The 22,002-nt window shown below is 42.2% G+C and overlaps 1 protein-coding gene across 3 annotated transcripts; it reads right to left on the bottom strand.

Annotated features, from left to right (window-relative positions):
• Positions 1–2,464: 2,464 nt before the first annotated feature.
• Positions 2,465–20,796, bottom strand: LOC128706298 (guanine nucleotide-binding protein subunit alpha-11). Of its 3 annotated transcripts, XM_070080562.1 has the most exons (6): positions 20,550–20,782; positions 17,518–17,661; positions 12,847–12,965; positions 6,757–7,279; positions 6,123–6,282; positions 2,465–5,426 (listed from the first exon to the last, which is right to left on the bottom strand). In XM_070080562.1, the coding sequence occupies exons 1-6, from the start codon at positions 20,556–20,558 to the stop codon at positions 5,236–5,238; spliced, it is 1,146 nt and encodes a 381-aa protein (XP_069936663.1). In that variant the 5' UTR covers positions 20,559–20,782; the 3' UTR covers positions 2,465–5,235. The 3 variants fall into 3 exon arrangements, with proteins under 3 accessions (XP_069936663.1, XP_069936664.1, XP_069936665.1); XM_070080563.1 differs by lacking the exon at positions 17,518–17,661 and having other exon boundaries at positions 20,550–20,790; XM_070080564.1 differs by lacking the exons at positions 12,847–12,965; positions 17,518–17,661 and having other exon boundaries at positions 20,550–20,796.
• Between the last annotated feature and the right edge of the window lie 1,206 nt (positions 20,797–22,002).

Raw genomic sequence — 22,002 nt, forward strand, 5'->3', positions numbered from 1 at the left:
ACTTTGGAGCCCGGTCCCTGGACCCATTGTGTACCTCTGTAAGCTGTAAATACCTTTGTAACTTGTCATGATTGTGACTAGACCTACCTGGAGTTCATTACCTTTGTAAATTGTGAGTTCATTACCTTTGTAAATTGTGAATTCATTACCTCTGTAACTTGCTCAGCTATCAAAACTTTGAGGCCCAGTCCCTGGACCCATTATGTACCTCTGTAATCTTTTGACTACCGCCCACAGGATGGGTATGGGGTGCATAATAAACATATTAAACTAACTAACTCCGTGTACGATATCGCTTCTGCGGTCTGAATGATATTCTACTGCCTTGGATTAAACTCTAACAGTTTAATATCTATTATACACCTCATATCCATGCTATGGGTGGTTGTCAAAAGATTACAGACACATAATGGGTGCAGGAACTGTACCACATCAATAACCACTTGTTATATCACTCCTGGAACCTGTCCAGGCTTTCCCGGAGGCTACGTTTATTCAGGTATACACAAATACAGTTACATAGATTATCATACATAGCAACATATGTGTAGTGAACCTAGGATAACCCCAAAAAAAGTCAAAGTGACTTATTTCCACTGGAGTCTCCTCGTAAATTTGCATCCGTCATCTGGACACTAAATTTGCATCCGTCATCTGGACACTTAACATTAAAGAATAGTTTCTTCTTTTTACCACATGTGGTAATGTATTTCAGAGTATTGATTGTGTCATCAGCAATGATCTCGCTCTTCTCACCACTTCGGTTTGCGTGCCGCCAGCAGTAATAGCTTGGTTGACCAGGCCCTGATCCACCGTGAGGCCTCGTCATGGACCGGGCCGCGGGGGCGTTGACCCCCGGAACACCCTCTAGGTATACTCCAGGTATACCACTGAAGCAAAGCAAATCTAACTTTCGGGTCATTCCTGTGCTAGAGTGATCAAAATTAGCTACGAATTGTTTCAGAGCTGTCGTTAAGGTAGATATCCACTCTCGTCCTCCCTTAATACTGTAAATACATAGTTTCTGTAACTCAGGCTCAGTGAATAAACACCTAGTGTAGTGAATGAATATGTATTGAATAAATAAGCAATGTAATATGAGTAATTCATCAAGAATATACTGAGACATGTTCAGGAGTGTAACAGGAGTTAAAACGCATTAAGTGTATGACGAGTCACGCTTCTTGATGCTCGTTATTCTAAAAGTTCCAACAATTTTGTATCAAATCTCCAGCAAATTCGATTTCATTGAATATACCTTATTTAGTGTACTAGTGCTCTTATTTGATTGTAATAAATAACTAGGATAGTAAAACAAAATGATAAATTGCTTGCTATTATTGTGCAAACGGTAGCATTAAGTTTTTACAAGGAGTAACTGTCTTAGTTGGAATATGAGGTATGAGTTCTGGAGGTAAAGCTTAAAACAATATTGATGCTCTACTGTATGTTGTATGTATGTAGTAGATTCGCCGGTCTTGTCCAGGTCCGGGTCTTTTACAGATGGTGACCCGGAGTCGGCCCCCCTGGGTGGGGGGTTTCGCTCATCTGTCATCTGTGGTCCCTCCGGCTGAAGGGTGGGGGAGTCTTTTTTCTTCTTCCTCTTGCTCTAGTCACATCTTGGTAAGCACGCGTCCTCTTGAGTCTGGACACTTGCCGTCCCAGCTGGTGTCATCTTGAATCTTCGGACACTTGCCGTCCCAGCTGGTGTCATCTTGAGTCTTCGGACACTTGCCGTCCCAGCTGGTGTCATCTTGAGTCTTCGGACACTTGCCGTTCCAGCTGGTGTCATCTTGAATCTTCGGACACTTGCCGTCCCAGCTGGTGTCATCTTGAGTCTTCAGACACTTGCCGTTCCAGCTGGTGTGATCTTGAATCTTCAGACACTTGCCGTCCCAGCTGGTGTCATCTTGAGTCTTCAGACACTTGCCGTTCCAGCTGGTGTGATCTTGAATCTTCGGACACTTGCCGTCCCAGCTGGTGTGATCTTGAGTCTTCGGACACTTGCCGTCCCAGCTGGTATCATCTTGCGTCTTCGGACACTTGCCGTCCCAGCTGGTGTGATCTTGAGTCTTCGGACACTTGCCGTCCCAGCTGGTGTGATCTTGAACCTTCGGACACCTGCCGTCCCAGCTGGTGTCATCTTGAATCTTCAGACACTTGCCGTTCCAGCTGGTGTCATCTTGAATCTTCGGACACTTGCCGTTCCAGCTGGTGTGATCTTGAATCTTCGGACACTTGCCGTTCCAGCTGGTGTGATCTTGAATCTTCGGACACTTGCCGTCCCAGCTGGTGTGATCTTGAACCTTCGGACACCTGCCGTCCCAGCTGGTGTCATCTTGAATCTTCAGACACTTGCCGTTCCAGCTGGTGTGATCTTGAATCTTCGGATACTTGCCGTTCCAGATGATGTGATCTTGAATCTTCGGACACTTGCCGTCCCAGCTGGTGTCATCTTGAGTCTTCAGACGCTTGTCGTTCCAGTTGGTGTAATCTTAAATCTTCGGACACTTGCCGTCCCAGCTGGTGTGATCTTGAATCTTCGGACACTTGCCGTCCCAGCTGGTGTGATCTTGAATCTTCGGACACTTGCCGTCCCAGCTGGTGTGATCTTGATTATTATTATTATAATCAAAAAGAAGCGCTAAGCCACAAGGGCTATACAGCGCGGTGTGATCTTGAGTCGGTCGTTGTGGCATGGGCTGAGTGCAGGTCGGCTTCAGGCTGTTGTACCATGCCAGAAACAAATATAGGCCACCATTGTTGTTTTGTAATTGGGATGGTACAGGGGTGAAGGAAGTGTGAGATATTAAAGAATGGAGGGCGGCAGTAGCAGTGGGCCCCGTCGAGATCTCTTCACTACTGTATGTTGAACTATATATGAGTTTAGTAGAAACAAAAATTGAAGCTGCTGTTTTGACAAGTTTTTGAAGTCAGTAAAGTGTGTAGCTATCTAGCAAACTTAAATATCTAGTGTAAAATGGGTTTTCTTACTAAGAGAGCAGTGAAAACAGGACTGAGAAATAACTCCCAGGGTCTACCTGCAGCGTCAGCCATACTTCCCAATTTGTTTGAGATTAGTTTCCATTATCACTGCGTAGAAGCATTATTGCCAAGTGAATATATTAGTATTAGGTAAACAATAAGTTAATAAGAATTTTCTGTATTTTAAGTAGAGATTTTGTCTAGCCTTATCCTAGCCTATCCATGTTAATATTTTTATAGCCTTATCCTAGCCTATCCATGTAAGCATCTTTTTTTTAATTCCCTTTGCCTATGTTTTTTGTACCCTTTTGTACATTTCCAGTTACGTTCTAATTTTTTGGATGACTTAACCTGATTGAGCATGACATGTTAGATGATCATGTATATTGCCTCACAATGGTGATAAATTGTCACTTACTTCTAAGTCAGTGTTGTCATTTTTGTGTGTTCTAGGAAGAGATTTTTTGTGGCTTGCGTTATATTTTTTGTAAGAAAATAGCGGCGACCAAGTGGCCGAAGAAAAAGCCAACTTTGACCGAGCTTTATGTTAGTGAGTGAAAGAAGAGTGAGGCCAAATCCTAGTGAGATTCCTGTGCTACATGAACCTCAAATTAATTTCTATGGTAAACGAACCTTTGTTAGATTTCTGTGGAAAAACGAATCCTTGTTAGATTCCTGTGGTAAACGAACCCTTGTTAAATTCATGTGGTAAATGAACCCTTTAAATTTCTGTGGTAAACGAATCCTTGTTAGATTCCTATGGACAACGAATCCTTGTTAGATTCTTGTGGAAAACGAACCCTTGTTAGACTCCTATGGAAAACGAACCCTTGTTAGATTTCTTTGGTAAATGAACCCCAGGGGCGGATCTACTATGAAACTAATGAACCTTAAGCTTCAGGACCCCTAATCCTAGAGGGGCCCCAGAAGCGACTTTAGCTCATATACAATACAATACAATACCTTATTTGGACATGATACATAGTTGCACAAGGAATTATAGTTGGGTGTACATGCCAAGAGTCCCTTGTATGCAGAGCCTTATGGGCAGGCTTAAAATTAACTTAAGATTAGCTAAGCAATGATATATTCAGTGGTAAAAATTACAGTAAATAAAATACAACATGAAGTACAAATGAATATTTTAAGCAATGAAATTTGAACCTTTCAATTAAGAGGCATTATAGTTGTACAAGTTTGTAGCACAACAATACATAATATATAAAAAATTATCAATATACTATTTGTAGCGCAGAAACAGGTCACATGGTCATTAGATGAGTTACTGTGCATTCAAGAGAATGGATTATTCTATTAGGTAATGTAATTAAAATTTTTGGGTCTACTGTATGAGAAGGGGTTGCGAAAGGGCCCCTATAACAGTTCAAGCTTCAGGGCCCCAAAAATGTAGATCCGCCACTGACGAACCCTAGTTAAATTCCTGTGGAAAACGAACCAAAGGTAAATTCCTGTGGTAAACGAATCCTAGTTAGATTCCTGTGGTAAACGAACCCTAGTTAGATTCCTGTGGTAAGTGAAGAACAGAAACATACTGGCAAAAAAAAAAAATAGTCCTCGACCAACAGGGAAGTGATGATAGTATTACATAATTAAATTGCATGTTAAAACTTCTGGAAATCATATGGATGGCCTGTACTTGCGCAAGGGGATGTGATATCTAGTAGGAAGAATGTAGAAAAAAAATAATGATAATCTCAACTAGTCTTTGAGTAAATGTTAAACTTGCAGTACAATATTAATTTATAAATATAGTTTTATAATTTTATAACCCTAGTTCTCATATCAAGTTTATAAGTTTTTGTCATTAAACTCTTTTGAGTCAGATATACGAGGCTCGTGGAAGATAAGATAAGATTTCGTTCGGATTTTTATCCCCGGTGGGTAATCAAGTTTTACTAGAGTCGACAGTATGGTAAGATGCCTACCACTAATAGTACAGGTGAAACTACTCTGAAAACTAGGGTAGTTATGTCAAATGCTTAGGCCTTCCTGCTAAGGCCCATCTACGAACATTTCCCAGTGAACAGGAAGTAGTGGCAGTATTTTTTTTGTATTAATGACTGAGGAAATTCCCCCTTTCCTTTTTTGTCTTTACCCCGACTTTAGCCTGCGGGAGTATGGCCACTATAGCTTTATATGCTGATGGAACTGGGGTGGCCGTTCTTTTCACCACTACTAACGTTCTTTAAACGTCTAGGAGTACTTCCAGCCGTTTAGACGTCCTTGATATCAAAACAGACCTCCTCTGCTCATGATATTCCTGGTCACGTTTGTCCTGATGAAGGAAAAGATGGCCCTGAAGTTATCTGTGTTTGTGGCCTCGGAGAAGCGGACGACAAAGTGGCGGCCATGACGAACAGCCACATCCCTGTAGAGCCCTGCGATGAACTCCCGACCTTGGCACTCATCATTCTCTGAACCTGCAGGCATAGTTGAAGAACATAACACAGTGGTGTAATGAGCACTGTTCAGTAGCACAAACGAACTCGTATGAAGAAAAAATCATAATTAAAATGTGTTCTCTATATTTTGGCTTCACTACTGAAGAAGGCCTCTCTGTGAGGCCGAAATATATAGTATTTCAGTAGGTCTACTAGATAATACTAGGCCCAATTCACGCAACCATTCCCAAACAGAAAATATGAAGCACTGTTGTAGGCCTCCTAGCTCACACTAGGCCCTACTCACATTCATTTATTCCTACTTATAAGACCATAAGAAAATCGTTTACTGTTGCAGGCGTACTGGTTCATACATGATACATTTCACACCCAGTCATCCTCACTCATAAAAACAAGAAAAAAGGGATCACTGCAGTTGGCTTACTGGCTCATACTAGGCAGATCTACCTTCACCCAAACATTCTCACTCGTACATCCGTGCAATTCTTACAGCTTCCCAAAGTATTTGCTTCACTGACTACTTGGCAGGTTGTTCCACTCATCTACCTTGGAAAGTAAACGGTAGATGCAGAGACACACTGTATGGAAGAGGAATAGGAAATCTCGCAAATCAAGAACTGGTAAATGATGAACAAGAGAAGGGGTAGTGGATCATGATAAGGAGAGTGATCATACCAGACATGGGACTCGAAGAAACAGCCTGGGTATACTTACCCTTATAATTTGGAAGGAAATCCTTGATCGAGTGGTGCTGGATTTTCCAATGAAAGATATCAGTTTTATTGAGTAGGAGTATAACTGGGGTGGCCTCGAAGGGGGGATACTGTAGCAGCTCCTCGAAAATGTCTAGACTCTCCTGCACACGATTCTTGTCCTGTGGAAAAGGAAGAAGTGAGAGCAGAATGATTTGAGATGCGGGAGGGAGGGTAAGAAGGAAGAGATGAGAGGGAATTAGTACTGGCGATGTGGGAGAGAAGGGAAGAAGGGAGATATGAGAGGAAAGCTGATATAATAGAGGGGAAGGGCAGCGTGAGAGAGTGACAGAGAGACAAGAGGAAGATCGAACTTACCACTATCTAATTTTCTGGTGCTACAATTAGAACTATTTTGACGGCGTCCATGGAGGCGCTTCATGCGAGAGAACGTGAGGAAGTGTCAATGTGAGGTAGGATCATCACCTACACAACTCTAGTTTCTGACATGGGCGACTCCAGTTTTATATGGGATGGGCTTAGGGGTGGTGGGCAGGATGGAAGAGGGGGCTAAGAGACTTGTGGTGAAAACCTAATATGTAATACCGACAATTTATCCCCTTGGACTCTAGGGGATCATTTCGACTGATACTTGCCTCTGTGGCCTCCTCGACGCGTTGATCGTACTCTGAAAGCGAGGCCAGGAGGAGTATAGTTGTCGGATGTTGTTGATTAACCCACATAGTGCGTTCTGGCCTCTGACCCCCCATGTCGTGCATGGTTATACGGAGATCCCCGAGGTCGTATGTTGAGGTAAATGAGCCCTTCGTCGGGAAGCGCATGCGCAGGATGTCCTCAATATTAGGTACATAGTTCTCATCGAGGATTCTCTCTGCACTGGTAATGAAGTACTGTGCGTTGGTCATCAGGTGATACTCGTTACCCCTTAAATACACCTCCTGCACGCCAGGATCCTCCCATAGTACTCTTATCTGCTCCACCAGACAAGGATCTATTTGGGCGTCTTCCTGCAGGTACTCCTTCAGAAGTTCCATATTAGCAAACCTCTGAGCAGCGTCCTGAGCCTCGTGTGTAGCCTGAAGAACGCCGAAGGTGCTCATGGCGTTAACTATTTTGTTGAGACTCTCCAGTAGATTGTGACGAATGTGGGGCTGGTGTCTGTCAAAATAAGAACTAAAGTTAAACTCTGTCCATCATTTAGGAAGGGCACAGACCAAATGTTAACACTGAAGCATGTAAGTGTGCAGTACTTGGATAAGGGTAAAGAGCTGTGTGTTGCATTTATGGATTTAGAAAAGGCATATGATAGTAATGGAAAGGGGAACCATGGGGCATATGTCGCAAATGTATTGAATTGTAGGAAAGTTACTAAAAGTAGTTAAGAATTTTATGTAGAGAGTGAGACGCAGGTTATGGTATGTAGAAAGGAAGGGGGACAGGAATGCGTGATGCTGTTTAGCACATTAATACATGGGGTTGTAAAAGAAGTGAAGGTTAAGGTGTCGGGAGAGGTGTGGGATTAAAAGATGTTGGATTGAAATACAAAGCGGGAGTTATCACAGTTGCTCTTTGCTAATGACAGCTCTTTTGGGGGATTCTGGAAACAAGTTGCTAAGGTTGGCAGACGAGTTTGTGAGGGATATGTAAAAGAAAGAAATCAAAAGTGAATACAGAAAAGAGAAACAAAAAATCTAAGAAATAACAAATCGAATATCAGACTGGAGGAAGAAAGTATGGCGGAAGTGGATGTATTTAGATATTTGGGAGTGGATAGGAAGGACGTGGTAAAACATAGAAGAGAGGGGGAAAGAAGGCGGTACGTTGCGGTATCTGTGGAAAGAAAGTTGCTGTATGAAGGTACCAACAGTTTTACGTGGGTGTGAGGCATGAGTTCTGGGAGCTGCAGCGAGGAGGCTAGAGGCGCTGGAGATGTTTGAGAACGTGTGGTGTGAATATTATGTAAAGTAAAAGGGCACAAGTGCAACTAATGTGACATTTTATTGTGGCCACGTTTCGCTCTCCAGGAGCTTTATCAATGGCTTGATAAAGCTCCTGGAGAGCGAAACGTTGCCACAATAAAATGTCACATTAGTTGCACTTGTGTCCTTTTACTTTACATATTGTCGGTAATTCTACCAACTTTATTACAATGTGTGAATATTATGTAGAGAATTTGGAGAATAAAAAGTAAAAGGCTATGAGGGGCAACCTATGATATAATTCAGGGGGCTGAAAAGGGCTTTGGTCATGTAGAGAGAATGGACAGGAATAGGATGAAGAATAGAGTGCATAAATTTGGGGCTGTATGTAGGAGGGGTAAGGGTCATCCCGGCAGCGGTTGGAGGAAGGGGGTTAAACGAGGCTAAAGCTTTAGTTTTAGGGGTAAGAGGTTCCAGCAAGTTTGTGTGAGCGTGTTAAATAGCAGTACGTGGAGACAGGTTGCTCTAAGTGGACGTGCAGTTGAAGTGTGAGCAGTGTAACTTTTATGAAGGATTTAAGGAAAACTGGTTAGTCACACTTGAGTCCTGGAGGACGGAAGGGTAGTGCCTGCACCCTGAAGGAGGGGTGGCGATGTTGCAATAAAAGGGTAATCTGATTGTGATGTAAACACATTTCTGACAAGACAACAGTTCAGTGAATGACTGTAAAAATGTTTTCCTCTTTGGGACAGCGTGCCTTGGCGGAAGACGGCAGACGAGGTGAAAGAAATATTATTATCGTTATATACCATAAAGCTCTAAACCCGTAGAAGTATGTGACAATAAAAACCAGTGAATAAGGCAAATGAAAGCAAAGCCACTTGATAAAGTATATGATGTGGAAAGTGCTCGAGGGCCGGCCTATAAAAAGCGCCAGTCTTCTTGCCTTTGCTCCAGACTCTCCTCCACCACGATGCTGTGAACACTAACTCCAAGGCCGAGGGACTGATTACCTCATCTTTTGTATATAGTTCTACTGTCTTCCTATTATGTCCTAGAATCTGTATTGATAAAGCCACTGGATGGCGAAACGTCTACTACAATAAAGATATCCAGATGTTGCACATGTGTCTTAACTTTCATATTGTCGGTATTTTATACCTTTCCTGCACAACTTGTCAGACACTGCAACATCATGGAATCTTGGTTCAGAGGACATCTACAAGACCTTCTTCACGGCTGCTGCAACTAACCCATCTCTTTGGGAAGGACCTACTTCCACTGGGGAATCCCGCCTACCAGTGACCGCCCTCGTCTGCTGCCCGTCCCATTCACTGACGCCTATAAAAAGCGCCAGTCTTCTTGCCTTTGCTCCAGACTCTCCTCCACCACGATGCTGTGAACACTAACTCCAAGGCCTGTCCCAAATCTGCACATTGCTATAACAACATACTGGAGCGAGAGATATGTGAAGAAGTGCAAAATAAACCCAGTAAAAGCAGGGTTTTGGTGGTGACAATATGCGATCACTATATCAACATTCGTAGCCCCAGATTATTCAGCATCTTACCAGAAGATATCAGAAACACTGTTGGAACAAGTGTAGATGTCTTCAAGAGAAAATTGGACAAGTATCTTCACCAGGTGCTAGATCAACCAGGCTGTGATGGATATGTGGGGCAGTGGGCCTCCAGCAGCAACAGCCTGACCAAGCTAGCACCAGACGAGCCTGGCCCATGGCCGGACTCCGGAAGTAGGAAGACTCTTGAAACTCGTCAAAGGTATGTATATATGTATATATATATATATATATATATATATATATATATATATATATATATATATATATATATATATAATATATATATATATAATATATATATATATAATATATATATATAATATATATATATAATATATATACATATATATATATATATATATATATATATATATATATATATATATATATATATATATATATATATATATATATAATGTGTGTGTGTACTCACCTAATTGTGGTTGCAGGGGTCGAGACTCAGCTCCTGGCCCCGCCTCTTCACTGACCGCTACTGGGTCCTCCCTCTCCCTGCTCCATGAACTTTATCTTACCTCGTCTTAAAACTATGTATAGTTCCTGCCTCCACTACATCACTTGCCAGACTATTCTACTTCCTAACAACTCTGTGGCTGGAGAAATACTTCCTAACATCCCTTTGACTCATCTGAGTCTTCAACTTCCAATTGTGGCCAGTTGTTTCTGTGTCCAATCTCTAGAACATCCTGTATCTGTCCACCTTATCTATTCCACGCAGTATTTTGTATGTTGTTATCATGTCACCCCTGACCCTCCTGTCCTCCAGTGTCGTCAGACCGATTTCCCTTAACCTTTCTTCGTAGGACATTCCCCTTAGCTCTGAAACCAGCACTTTCTCAAATTTCTTGACGTGCTTGACCAGGTGTGGGTTCCAAACTGGTACTGCGTACTGGTGCTGTGTGTACTCGCCTATTTGTACTCACCTATTTGTGGTTGCAGGGGTCGATTCACAGCTCATGGCCCCGCCTCTTCGCTGATTGCTACTAGGTCCTCTCTCTCCCTGCCCCATGAGCTCTATCATACCTCGCCTTAAAACTATGTATGGTTCCCGCCTCCACTACGTCACTTTCTAGACTATTCCACGGCCTGACTACTCTATGACTGAAGAAATACTTCCTAATATCCCTTTGATTCATCCGAGTCTTCAACTTCCAATTGTGACCTCTTGTGTCTGTGTCCCTTCTCTGGAACATCCCGTCTTTGTCCACCTTGTCTATTCCGCGCAGTATTTTATATGTCGTTATCATGTCTCCCCTGACCCTCCTGTCCTCCAGTGTCGTCAGGCCGATTTCCCTCAACCTTTCTTCGTGTGTGTGTGTGTGTGTGTGTGTGTGTGTGTGTGTGTGTGTGTGTGTGTGTGTGTGTGTGTGTGTGTGTGTGTGTGTGTGTGTATCTTCAGATCAATCATAGATCGCATTCAGAGATTACTCACAGGGGTCTCACTCAGAGGTCACTCCCGGAAGTCATAAGTCATGGGGGGCGCGTCACAAGTGGTGTTCCACAGGGCTCAGTGTTGGGCCCCTTGTTGTTCACAAATTATATAAACGACATAGATGAGGGAATAAATAGCTACATAAGCAAATTTGCTGATGACACCAAAATAGGCTGTCTAATTCATTCTAATGAGGACATTAGAGCACTCCAGGATTATTTGAATAGACCGATGCAGTGGTTGGAGAAGTGGCAGATGCAGTTTAATATAGACAGATGCAAAGTTCTAAATGTTGGACAGGAAAATAACCATGCCACATATAAACTACATAATGTGAAAAGGATTTAGGAATTCTGGTTAGCAGTAATCTGAAACCAAGACAACAGTGCATAAGTGTTCGCAATAAAACTAACAGAATCCTTGGCTTCATATCAAGAAGTACATATAATAGAAGTCCTCAGGTTGTTCTTCAACTCTATACATCCTTGGTCAGGCCTCATTTAGATTATGCTGCACAGTTCTGGTCACCGTATTACAGAATGGATATAAATGCTCTGGAAAACGTACAAAGGAGGATGACAAAGTTGATCTCATGTATCAAAAATCTTCCCTATGAGGAAAAATGAACAGGATGGATAATGAGAACCTTCAAAACTAGGGAGGCCAAGCCCATGATGACACTCTTCAGGTCACTTGTTCTATCTAGGCTGGAATATTGCTGCACACTAACAGCACCTTTCAAGGCAGGTGAAATTGCCGACCTAGAAAATGTACAGAGAACTTTCACGGCGCGCATAACGGAGATAAAACACCTCAATTATTGGGAGCGCTTGAGGTTCCTAAACCTGTATTCCCTGGAATGCAGGAGGGAGAGATACATGATTATATACACCTGGAAAATCCTAGAGGGACTAGTACCGAACTTGCACACGAAAATCACTCACTACGAAAGCAAAAGACTTGGCAGACGATGCACCATCCCCCCAATGAAAAGCAGGGGTGTCACTAGCACGTTAAGAGACCATACAATAAGTGTCAGGGGCCCGAGACTGTTCAACTGCCTCCCAGCACACATAAGGGGGATTACCAACAGACCCCTGGCAGTCTTCAAGCTGGCACTGGACAAGCACCTAAAGTCAGTTCCGGATCAGCCGGGCTGTGGCTCGTACGTTGGTTTGCGTGCAGCCAGCAGCAACAGCCTGGTTGATCAGGCTCTGATCCACCAGGAGGCCTGGTCACAGACCGGGCCGCGGGGGCGTTGACCCCCGGAACTCTCTCCAGGTAAACTCCAGACTGAAGACCCTGAATCTGCACTCTCTAGAAAGGCGTAGAATTAGGGGGGATATGATTGAGGTGTATGAATGGAAAACAGGAATTAATAAAGGGGATGTAAATAGTGTGCTAAAAATATCTAGCCTAGACAGGACTCGCAGCAATGGCTCTAAGCTGGAAAAATTCAGATTCAAGAAGGATATAGGAAAGCACTGGTTTGGTAACAGAGTTGTGGATGAGTGGAACAAACTCCCCCAGTACCGTCAAAGAAGCTAAGACGTGTAGTTTTAAAAATAGGTTAGATAAATACATGAGTGGGTGTGAGTTCGACCTGACTAGCTTGTGCTACTAGGTCAGATGCCGTGCTCCTTCCTTAAGTGAATGTGACCTGACCTGACTAGGTTAAGGCATTGGCTTAAGACGGTGGGGGAATTCGACCTGCCTCGCATGAGTCAGTAGGCCTGCTGCAGTGTTCCTTCTTTCTTATGTTCTTATGTCTTACCTCCTGCAATCGTCGATGGCGTATCCTCTGCCAAAGACAAGTCTCATCTGCTTCAAGAAGGTGGACTTGCCCGTGTCTGAAGCCCCCAGTACCAGTACCCTCGCCTCTTGCACAGGTGCCTGTACCAGCGCAAAAATGGGGGTCACAGCCGTTCCAAGCCGAGGTCACAGCCATCATAAGGCGAAGTCACAGCCAAACAGGGACGAGCGTACAATGAGAAAAGGAGGTATAAATATCACTACAGATCTCGGAACAATTCACAACCCTCAAACTGGAAATAAAAACTCAACAAGGTCTTGGTTTAGGAATGCTAACTCTGGTAATAGTTAACGACTGAAACGTCGTTCAGTGGTCATTATTAATTTATGCTTTGTGAAGAATCCCTTATATAATAGAATAGCGGAGCGAAATACGTAATTACATTGTAAAATAGAGGGAACTAGGGAGAAAGATGCGCTAGCACAAAAAGAGCACAAGGCGAAAATCAGTCGAAACGTAAGATGAACAAAAGTTTAAAATAGACTTGTGTGCAATTTCTTATTGCTAAATCCCCCAGCGGGCAAAACATCTAATAAACGTTCTAAGTTTTTACATGTATTTACTTCACATATGGTGAAGAGTACAAAAAAAAAAGCACAGTACAGTGACTAGAACAACACGCAAATAACACACACGAAAGAGACTGAAATATATAACGATGCTTCGGTCCGACTTCGGCCCTTGACACTAGTTACAGATGGTGTGTGGGTAATGACATACCTTACAGGGAAAACTAAAGAGAGACATAACTAAGGGAAATGACGCTCAGTGAAGTTGTTTACACTTAAGGTTTACTATACTAATAGCAGGAGTGTTAGAAATAAGATAGATGAGCTAAGATTAATTGCAAGTGCAGGAAACATAGATATTATTGCTATAACAGAGACCTGGCTCAATCTGAAAGATAGAGAGATGCCCTCTGAATGTCACATACAAGGCTATAAATTATTCCACACTGACAGGGTCAACAGGAAAGGTGGTGGAGTAGCGATGTATGTCAGAGACAATTTAAATTGTTGTGTTAGACAAGATATTAAATTAGAAGCGTCAGCCACTGAATCTGTTTGGTTACAGCTTCTCGAGGGCCGAGAAAAACTAATTTTGGGTGTGATTTACAGGGCCCCAAATCTTGATAGGGAGTGCAGTAAACTTCTATGGGACGAAATTCGTAAGGCATCTACATACGAAAATGTTGTGCTAATGGGAGATTTCAACTATAGACAGATTGACTGGAGCAATTTGACAGGAAATTTAGAGTCGGGTGACTTTCTTGATTCGATCCAGGATTGTTTTTTAAAACAGTTTGTGACAGAGCCAACTAGGGGAAATAACCTCCTTGACTTGGTTCTTGCCAGTAGGGAAACACTAATTAATAATCTTGAGGTTAATGATGAGCTTGGGGAGAGTGATCACAAATCACTCAGTTTTAACATATTATGGAATTCCCCTAATAATGGCAATCAAGTCTCCGTCCCTGACTTTCGCTTGGCTGATTTCATAGGACTGAAAAATTACTTAGGTGGGCTGAACTGGAATGACCTGACTAAGGGTCAGGTAGGTGGTGATGGTTGCCGATATGATGCTTTCCAGGGCATAGTTCTAGCTGCTCAGTCAAATTATGTTCCAAATAGGGAAATCAGATCAAACAAAAATGATCCTAAATGGATGAACAATAGATTAAAATATCTGATTGGTCAAAAGAGAGGCATATATAGGCAAATCAAAAGAGGAGAGGGGCAATTAAGAAATCGATATATTCAGTTAAAGAGAGAAATAAAAAAGGGAATTAGAAAAGCAAAAAGAGATTATGAGGTTAAAGTTGCAAGAGAATCGAAGACTAACCCAAAAGGATTCTTTCAGGTATACAGAAGTAAGATCAGGGACAAGATAGGCCCACTCAAAAGTTCCTCGGGTCAGCTCACTGACAGTGATAAGGAAATGTGTAGAATTTTTAACACATACTTCCTCTCAGTTTTTACACAGGAGGATACCAGCGATATTCCAGTAATGATAAATTATGTAGAACAGGACGATAATAAACTGTGCACGATTAGGGTCACAAGTGACATGGTCCTTAGGCAAATAGATAAATTAAAACCTAACAAATCCCCAGGCCCTGATGAACTGTATGCAAGGGTTCTAAAGGAATGTAAAGAGGAGCTTAGCACACCTTTGGCTAATCTTTTCAACATATCACTACAAACTGGCATGGTGCCAGATAAGTGGAAAATGGCAAATGTGATACCTATTTTCAAAACAGGTGACAGGTCCTTAGCTTCGAACTATAGACCAATAAGCCTAACCTCCATAGTGGGAAAATTTATGGAATCAATAATTGCCGAGGCAGTTCGTAGCCACCTTGAAAAGCATAAATTAATCAACGAATCTCAGCATGGTTTTACAAAGGGGCGTTCCTGCCTTACGAATTTATTAACTTTTTTCACTAAGGTATTTGAGGAGGTAGATCATGGTAATGAATATGATATTGTGTATATGGACTTCAGTAAGGCTTTTGACAGGGTCCCACATCAGAGACTATTGAGGAAAATTAAAGCACATGGAATAGGGGGAGAAATTTTTTCCTGGATAGAGGCATGGTTGACAAATAGGCAGCAGAGAGTTTGCATAAATGGGGAGAAATCAGAGTGGGGAAGCGTCACGAGCGGTGTTCCACAGGGGTCAGTGTTGGGCCCCCTGCTGTTCACAATCTACATAAACGACATAGATGAGGGCATAAAGAGCGACATCGGCAAGTTTGCCGATGACACCAAAATAGGCCGTCGAATTCATTCTGACGAGGACATTCGAGCACTCCAGGAAGATTTGAATAGACTGATGCAGTGGTCGGAGAAGTGGCAGATGCAGTTTAATATAGACAAATGCAAAGTTCTAAATGTTGGACAGGACAATAACCATGCCACATATAAACTAAATAATGTAGATCTTAATATTACGGATTGCGAAAAAGATTTAGGAGTTCTGGTTAGCAGTAATCTGAAACCAAGACAACAGTGCATAAGTGTTCGCAATAAAGCTAATAGAATCCTTGGCTTCATATCAAGAAGCATAAATAATAGGAGTCCTCAGGTTGTTCTTCAACTCTATACATCCTTGGTTAGGCCTCATTTAGATTATGCTGCACAGTTTTGGTCACCGTATTACAGAATGGATATAAATTCTCTGGAAAATGTACAAAGGAGGATGACAAAGATGATCCCATGTATCAGAAACCTTCCCTATGAGGATAGACTAAGGGCCCTGAAACTGCACTCTCTAGAAAGACGTAGAATTAGGGGGGATATGATTGAGGTGTATAAGTGGAAGACAGGAATAAATAAAGGGGATGTAAATAGTGTGCTGAAAATATCTAGCCTAGACAGGACTCGCAGCAATGGTTTTAAGTTGGAAAAATTCAGATTCAGGAAGGATATAGGAAAGTACTGGTTTGGTAATAGAGTTGTGGATGAGTGGAACAAACTCCCAAGTACCGTTATAGAGGCCAGAACGTTGTGTAGCTTTAAAAATAGGTTGGATAAATACATGAGTAGATGTGGGTGGGTGTGAGTTAGACCTGATAGCTTGTGCTAACAGGTCGGTTGCCGTGTTCCTCCCTTAAGTCAATGTGACCTGACCTGACTAGGTTGGGTGCATTGGCTTAAGCCGGTAGGAGACTTGGACCTGCCTCGCATGGGCCAGTAGGCCTTCTGCAGTGTTCCTTCGTTCTTATGTTCTTATGTTCTTAAATAACATCCCACTATACAATAGGGACGTGTTACTGGTAGACTTGATGTACTGACGTTAATTCCATCTCTTCACTCGTCAACAAAACTTTAAGCACAGTCAATACGGGTGAAGCGTGTGTCAAACCAATAATAATCTTGAGAACATTCTAACCTCGGCTCATCTTGAGTAATATAGAGACGAACCAATACGCTATTGGCTTCAACAGGCTCCTGGAGAGCAAAAGTAGCCGTAATAACTGTCTTATTTGTTGTTCTTGTCTTCTTTTACCCAGAAGTTATTGTAGTTCATTCCATCCATAACGACCCAAAGATTGCACAGGGGGCCACTACATTCACACTGCTGTGCGTGAGACCACTACAAGCTCACCCTACTGTGCATGGGATCACTACAGATCCACCCTGCTGTGCATGGGGCCACTACAGACTGACCTTGTTGTATATGGGATCACTACAGACTCACTCTGCTGTGCATTGGACCACTACAGACTCACCCTGCTGTGCATGGGACCACTACAATCACCCTTCTGTGCATGGGACCACTACAGACTCACCCTGCTGTGCATGAGATCACCTACAGGCTCACTCTCCTGTGCATGGGACCACCTACAGGCTCACCCTCCTGTGCATGGGACCACTACAGGCTCATCCTGCTGTGCATGGGACCACTATACATTCACCCTGCTGTACCTGGGACCACAACAGACTCACTCTGCTGTGCATGGTCCACTACAGACTGACCCTGCTATACATGGGACCACTACAGACTCGCCCAACTGTGCTTGGGACCACTACAGACTCTGCTGTGCATAGAACCACTGCAGACTGACCCTGCTGTACATGGGACCACTACAGACCCACCCTACTGTGCATGGGACCACTACAGACTCACCCTAAAAATGAGGCTGCTGCCATGTTCGTGGCTCTCAAAGATGGTACACGATCTTAACCGCCAGAGAACATTTAAGATGACCTGCCAGATTCTGCTTAGCACTGACCTCCTGTGACCGGCGTTAGACTCATTGCCGTCATTATCCTGTAAGAGATGATGATGTCAAAGTATAACCTCCTTATTCTTAGAGGCTGACAGACTGGAGAAACTAAAAGACTATGATACAGGAAACGTGGGGTTAGGAGCTGGGAGCCTAACTGATCTAGATTCTAGAAGACAGATTGGCCTAGGAGACTGGTTGAGTTATAATAAGAGCAAGAATATGAGCAATTTAATTCACACTCATAATTTTTACCCTGCTATATGAAAAAAAGGTAATTTTGCAGCGAGTGGCTTTAAGAAAATCAGCCATTCTTGGTGTAATCAGTGAGCATCAAAGTCCTTGTGAAAAAGGACTCTAACCAAAGATAAATACGACAAACATAAGAGAGCTTTTAAGCATATAGACGACAGTTCACATGTCTAAGAATCGTATTCAAAATATTAATTTATTGCCTCTATCCAATTTTAACATTTTCACAAGGCTAGTGCGTCGTATGACCCATACATGTTTGGCGTTTGCTCTCGAATATATTAATAACAATAACAAAAATAGTAATGGAAGGCCAGTGGAAACCTGGCATTATCACTACCTTAACTTCGAGATCACAGTAGTATTTGTTTTGCAATGTTTTACACAGCTGACACTGAGTGTTCAACCCTGCCACGATTTCACCACTGATTGATTTCCAGCTACTTCATTATTCTGCATATGTCTTATACCATGTCCTCCACGTATCTACTTCACTCTTACATTACCTAATTTTGTACATTAGATTCATATGTAAAAATATAATTCACTATGGTCGAGCCTTTATTCTTTCAGATCTCGTCTGGGAACCTACTCAGTAAAGCACCCTGCTAATGAGAATCGTGAGAATGATGTACATAGCCTATGTTAGGTCCTTAATTGATTATGCTGCTCCCATGTTGATATTAGCTAGAGAAAGTTCTCTCCGACCCTTGGAGTTAATGCAAAATGAAGCTCTCAGAATTATTCTTGGGTGTCCCAAATCTACAAAGGTTCTTAATATGAGGAAGGAGCTTGGTATTTCTAGTATCAGTGATGGAATTGTTAGGTAAGACACATATGCAACAGTTAGGTATCTTTATTTCGAAACGTTTCGCCTACACAGTAGGCTTCTTCAGTCGAGTACAGAAAAGTTGATAGAAGCAGAAGATACTTGAAGATGATGTAATCAGTCCATCACCCTTAAAGTTTTGAGGTGGTCAGTCCCTCAGTCTGGAGAAGAGCATTGTTCCATAGAATGAAACAATATGGAGAGGAAGTGACAGGACGGAGCCTTATATAGCGCCAAGAGGTGAGACGTAGGTCACTAGAAGAGGTAAGAACTCAGATGTTGGGAGGTCAACCTCTACTAGTGAGAACGGCTGGATTTGAGAGGGACCTGACCTCCCAACATCTGAGTTCTTACCTCTTCTAGTGACCTACGTCTCACCTCTTGGCGCTATATAAGGCTCCGTCCTGTCACTTCCTCTCCATATTGTTTCATTCTATGGAACAATGCTCTTCTCCAGACTGAGGGACTGACCACCTCAAAACTTTAAGGGTGATGGACTGATTACATCGTCTTCAAGTATCTTCTGCTTCTATCAACTTTTCTGTACTCGACTGAAGAAGCCTACTGTGTAGGCGAAACGTTTCGAAATAAAGATACCTAACTGTTGCATATGTGTCTTACCTAACAACCTGTCGGTATTTTATACCATTTTAATGTTCAGTGATGGAATTGTTGAGATAACACTGTACTCGGTATTAGAATGTTAAGAAATGAACTAGACACTGTCACAATGAATCTTACTAAATGTCTTACTAAACGAGCAATTGCATTAAGTTTTATAACCTGCATGAACTGTATCACTGAAGACAACAAGAGCATTTCACCCCTCCATGGAAGATGTGTTCATTTAATATCACATACCTGCAAGTCCCTCCCAAGAAGCTCATTGCTAGTAATCCCTTCCTTAAATCACTTGTTAATGCAAATACTCAAGAAGAAATTTCTGGCCTAGCTGGTAGTAATAAGTTATCACATGTTATGTACACTGTTGGATCTAAACAGGAGTCTTCTGGCAGGGCTGCATCTGCTCTTGTTACCACTTCCCTAGTTAAGAACCATAATAAACTTGTTGAACTAGGCGTCTATACCGCAAATTGAATTGTCAAGATATGTTATTAATGAAAATAAGATACCAGATATACTAAGTAAATTTCCTAAATTTGTTTGTAACAGATAAGTGAACTGTAGATATGTAGATATAAACCCATATGTACACATGTTAACCCTTTTGGGACCTAGTTCCTGGGCCTTTTGTGTATCCATATGCTCTTGCGCTACCGTCCACAGGATGGATGTGGGGTGCACAATAAACTAGCCACTTATAATATAATAATAATAATAATAATAATAATAATAATAATAATAATAATAATAATAATAATAATATCTTTATTTACTGCAAGTACATGTACAAGGTATACAGGCCTAGCTGAAATCAGTGACATACTACTATATAGAAATCCCTTGTTATGCTCAGCATTTCGGGCAAATTAGGTCAGTGTCCCAGGATGCGACCCACACCAGTCGACTAACACCCAGGTACCCGTTTTACTGATGGGGAACATAGACAACAGGTGGAAAGAAACACGCCCAATGTTTCTATTCTGGCTGGGAATCGAACCCAGGCCCTCGCCGTGTGAAAGTGAGAGCGTTGGCCACCAGTAACTAACTAAATAAATATTGGGTATTGCCAATAACTCGTAAAGAATAAACTTCATTGAGTTCTTTGCTTTTAATGAGCTTGTATTACTCATTATAATGATCTAACTGGATTATTTTACCTAACATATCTTTTTCTTTGTTCCTGATTTGACATAATAATCATAAAAACGAGAATACAAATATACTTACCGACTCCATACCCGCATAATTGTTGCACAGAGCATTAAATCTGTTAGCACACCGCCTCTTAGTAACTCAGATACTTGCTTGAAGCCAGAGACGGGCATGGTTTTGAATTTTCATCGCTGACCACTCAAGAGCGTAGGCTCTAATGTTATCGGGAAGAAAATATCAAAATACATCGTATGCAGGACTCAAGCGATGACAGAACTGACCCACCATCCAGCAAGAACTTGGCGCAGTCGGAGAGATAAGACAGGAAGTCTCAGTTGCCACACGTAGTCTTAACTTCTAAGGAGTACCTTCGACTATATTAAGGAAAGGAGACTTCAGTTGTCAATGAACTATTTCAATAATGGTTTATAAACAAAAACGGAAAATATGATCACACGCTAAACGCATCTGGGTTATTCATCGCAAGGAGTGGCACAAGCGCGAATCTCTAAGAACATAAGAATGGAGGAACACTGCAGAAGGCCTACTGGCCCATAATCAATCGCGTGAAACGCATTATTTTTAACTGTGCTAACCAATTGGTTCAGGCTCAAGTAAATACTCTGCGAATCACATTAATATTAACGTATGTCTAAACTGTATCTTGTTTGCCCTCCATTGGAATTACTGTATCTTGTACATGATAAATGAAACACTTTTGCAATATTTGGATACCTTTTTTCTGGGGACGTTTCGCCACACAGTAGCTTCTTCAGTCCAATGCAGAAAAAGGTGGAATAAGAGGAGTTTGAGGTAATCAGTCCCTCAGCCTTGAGTCTGCAGCATATTAGGTTAGGTTAGGTAAGGTTTGTCAGGAAATACGTCAGGTGTTTCCTGACGCGGGCCTTAGTCAGATGGTGACCCGCCGTTGGAGCTTTGTAGATGAATGGTTCAGAGCCTTCCGCTGGCTTACCGGTCCACCCTTTAAAAATTATGGTCAGTTATAACCATTTAGTTATGCAGCATACTTGCGAAGATGGAGCTTATATACTGATGAGAGACGAGGTGGAGCAGTGGAAGACGGAATCACCAGCGAACAAAGACACTAGTAGAAATAGGTCGTGTCTATAGATTAGAAAAGTTTTGAAGATCCCATGATGTTGCTGTGTCGGAGAGCAAGATGTATGTACAATTGAGGACATTTATTAAGGGAAACGTTTCGCCACGAGTGGCTTCTTCAGTCCTAATACAGAGATAACTAAGAAAATGAGTATATATAGTGGCAGTAGTCAGGTGGAGTGTCCCGTCGATAGTAGTAGTGGTAGTGGTGGTAGTAATTGTGGGGAGACGGGTTGGGTTGGAGAAGGACCTACCTGTAGATGAATGGTTCAGAAAACCGACAAATTGATAAATTAGACACACGTGCAACACTTGGGTATCATTAAAGATAACAAAGTGTTGCACATGTGTCTAATTTATCAAGGACCTACCTATCTGGAGTCTAGCTGGCGGGTATTCCGGGGATCAA

This window comes from Cherax quadricarinatus, unplaced genomic scaffold (genome assembly GCF_038502225.1).
Source record: "Cherax quadricarinatus isolate ZL_2023a unplaced genomic scaffold, ASM3850222v1 Contig607, whole genome shotgun sequence".
NCBI lineage: Eukaryota > Metazoa > Arthropoda > Malacostraca > Decapoda > Parastacidae > Cherax > Cherax quadricarinatus.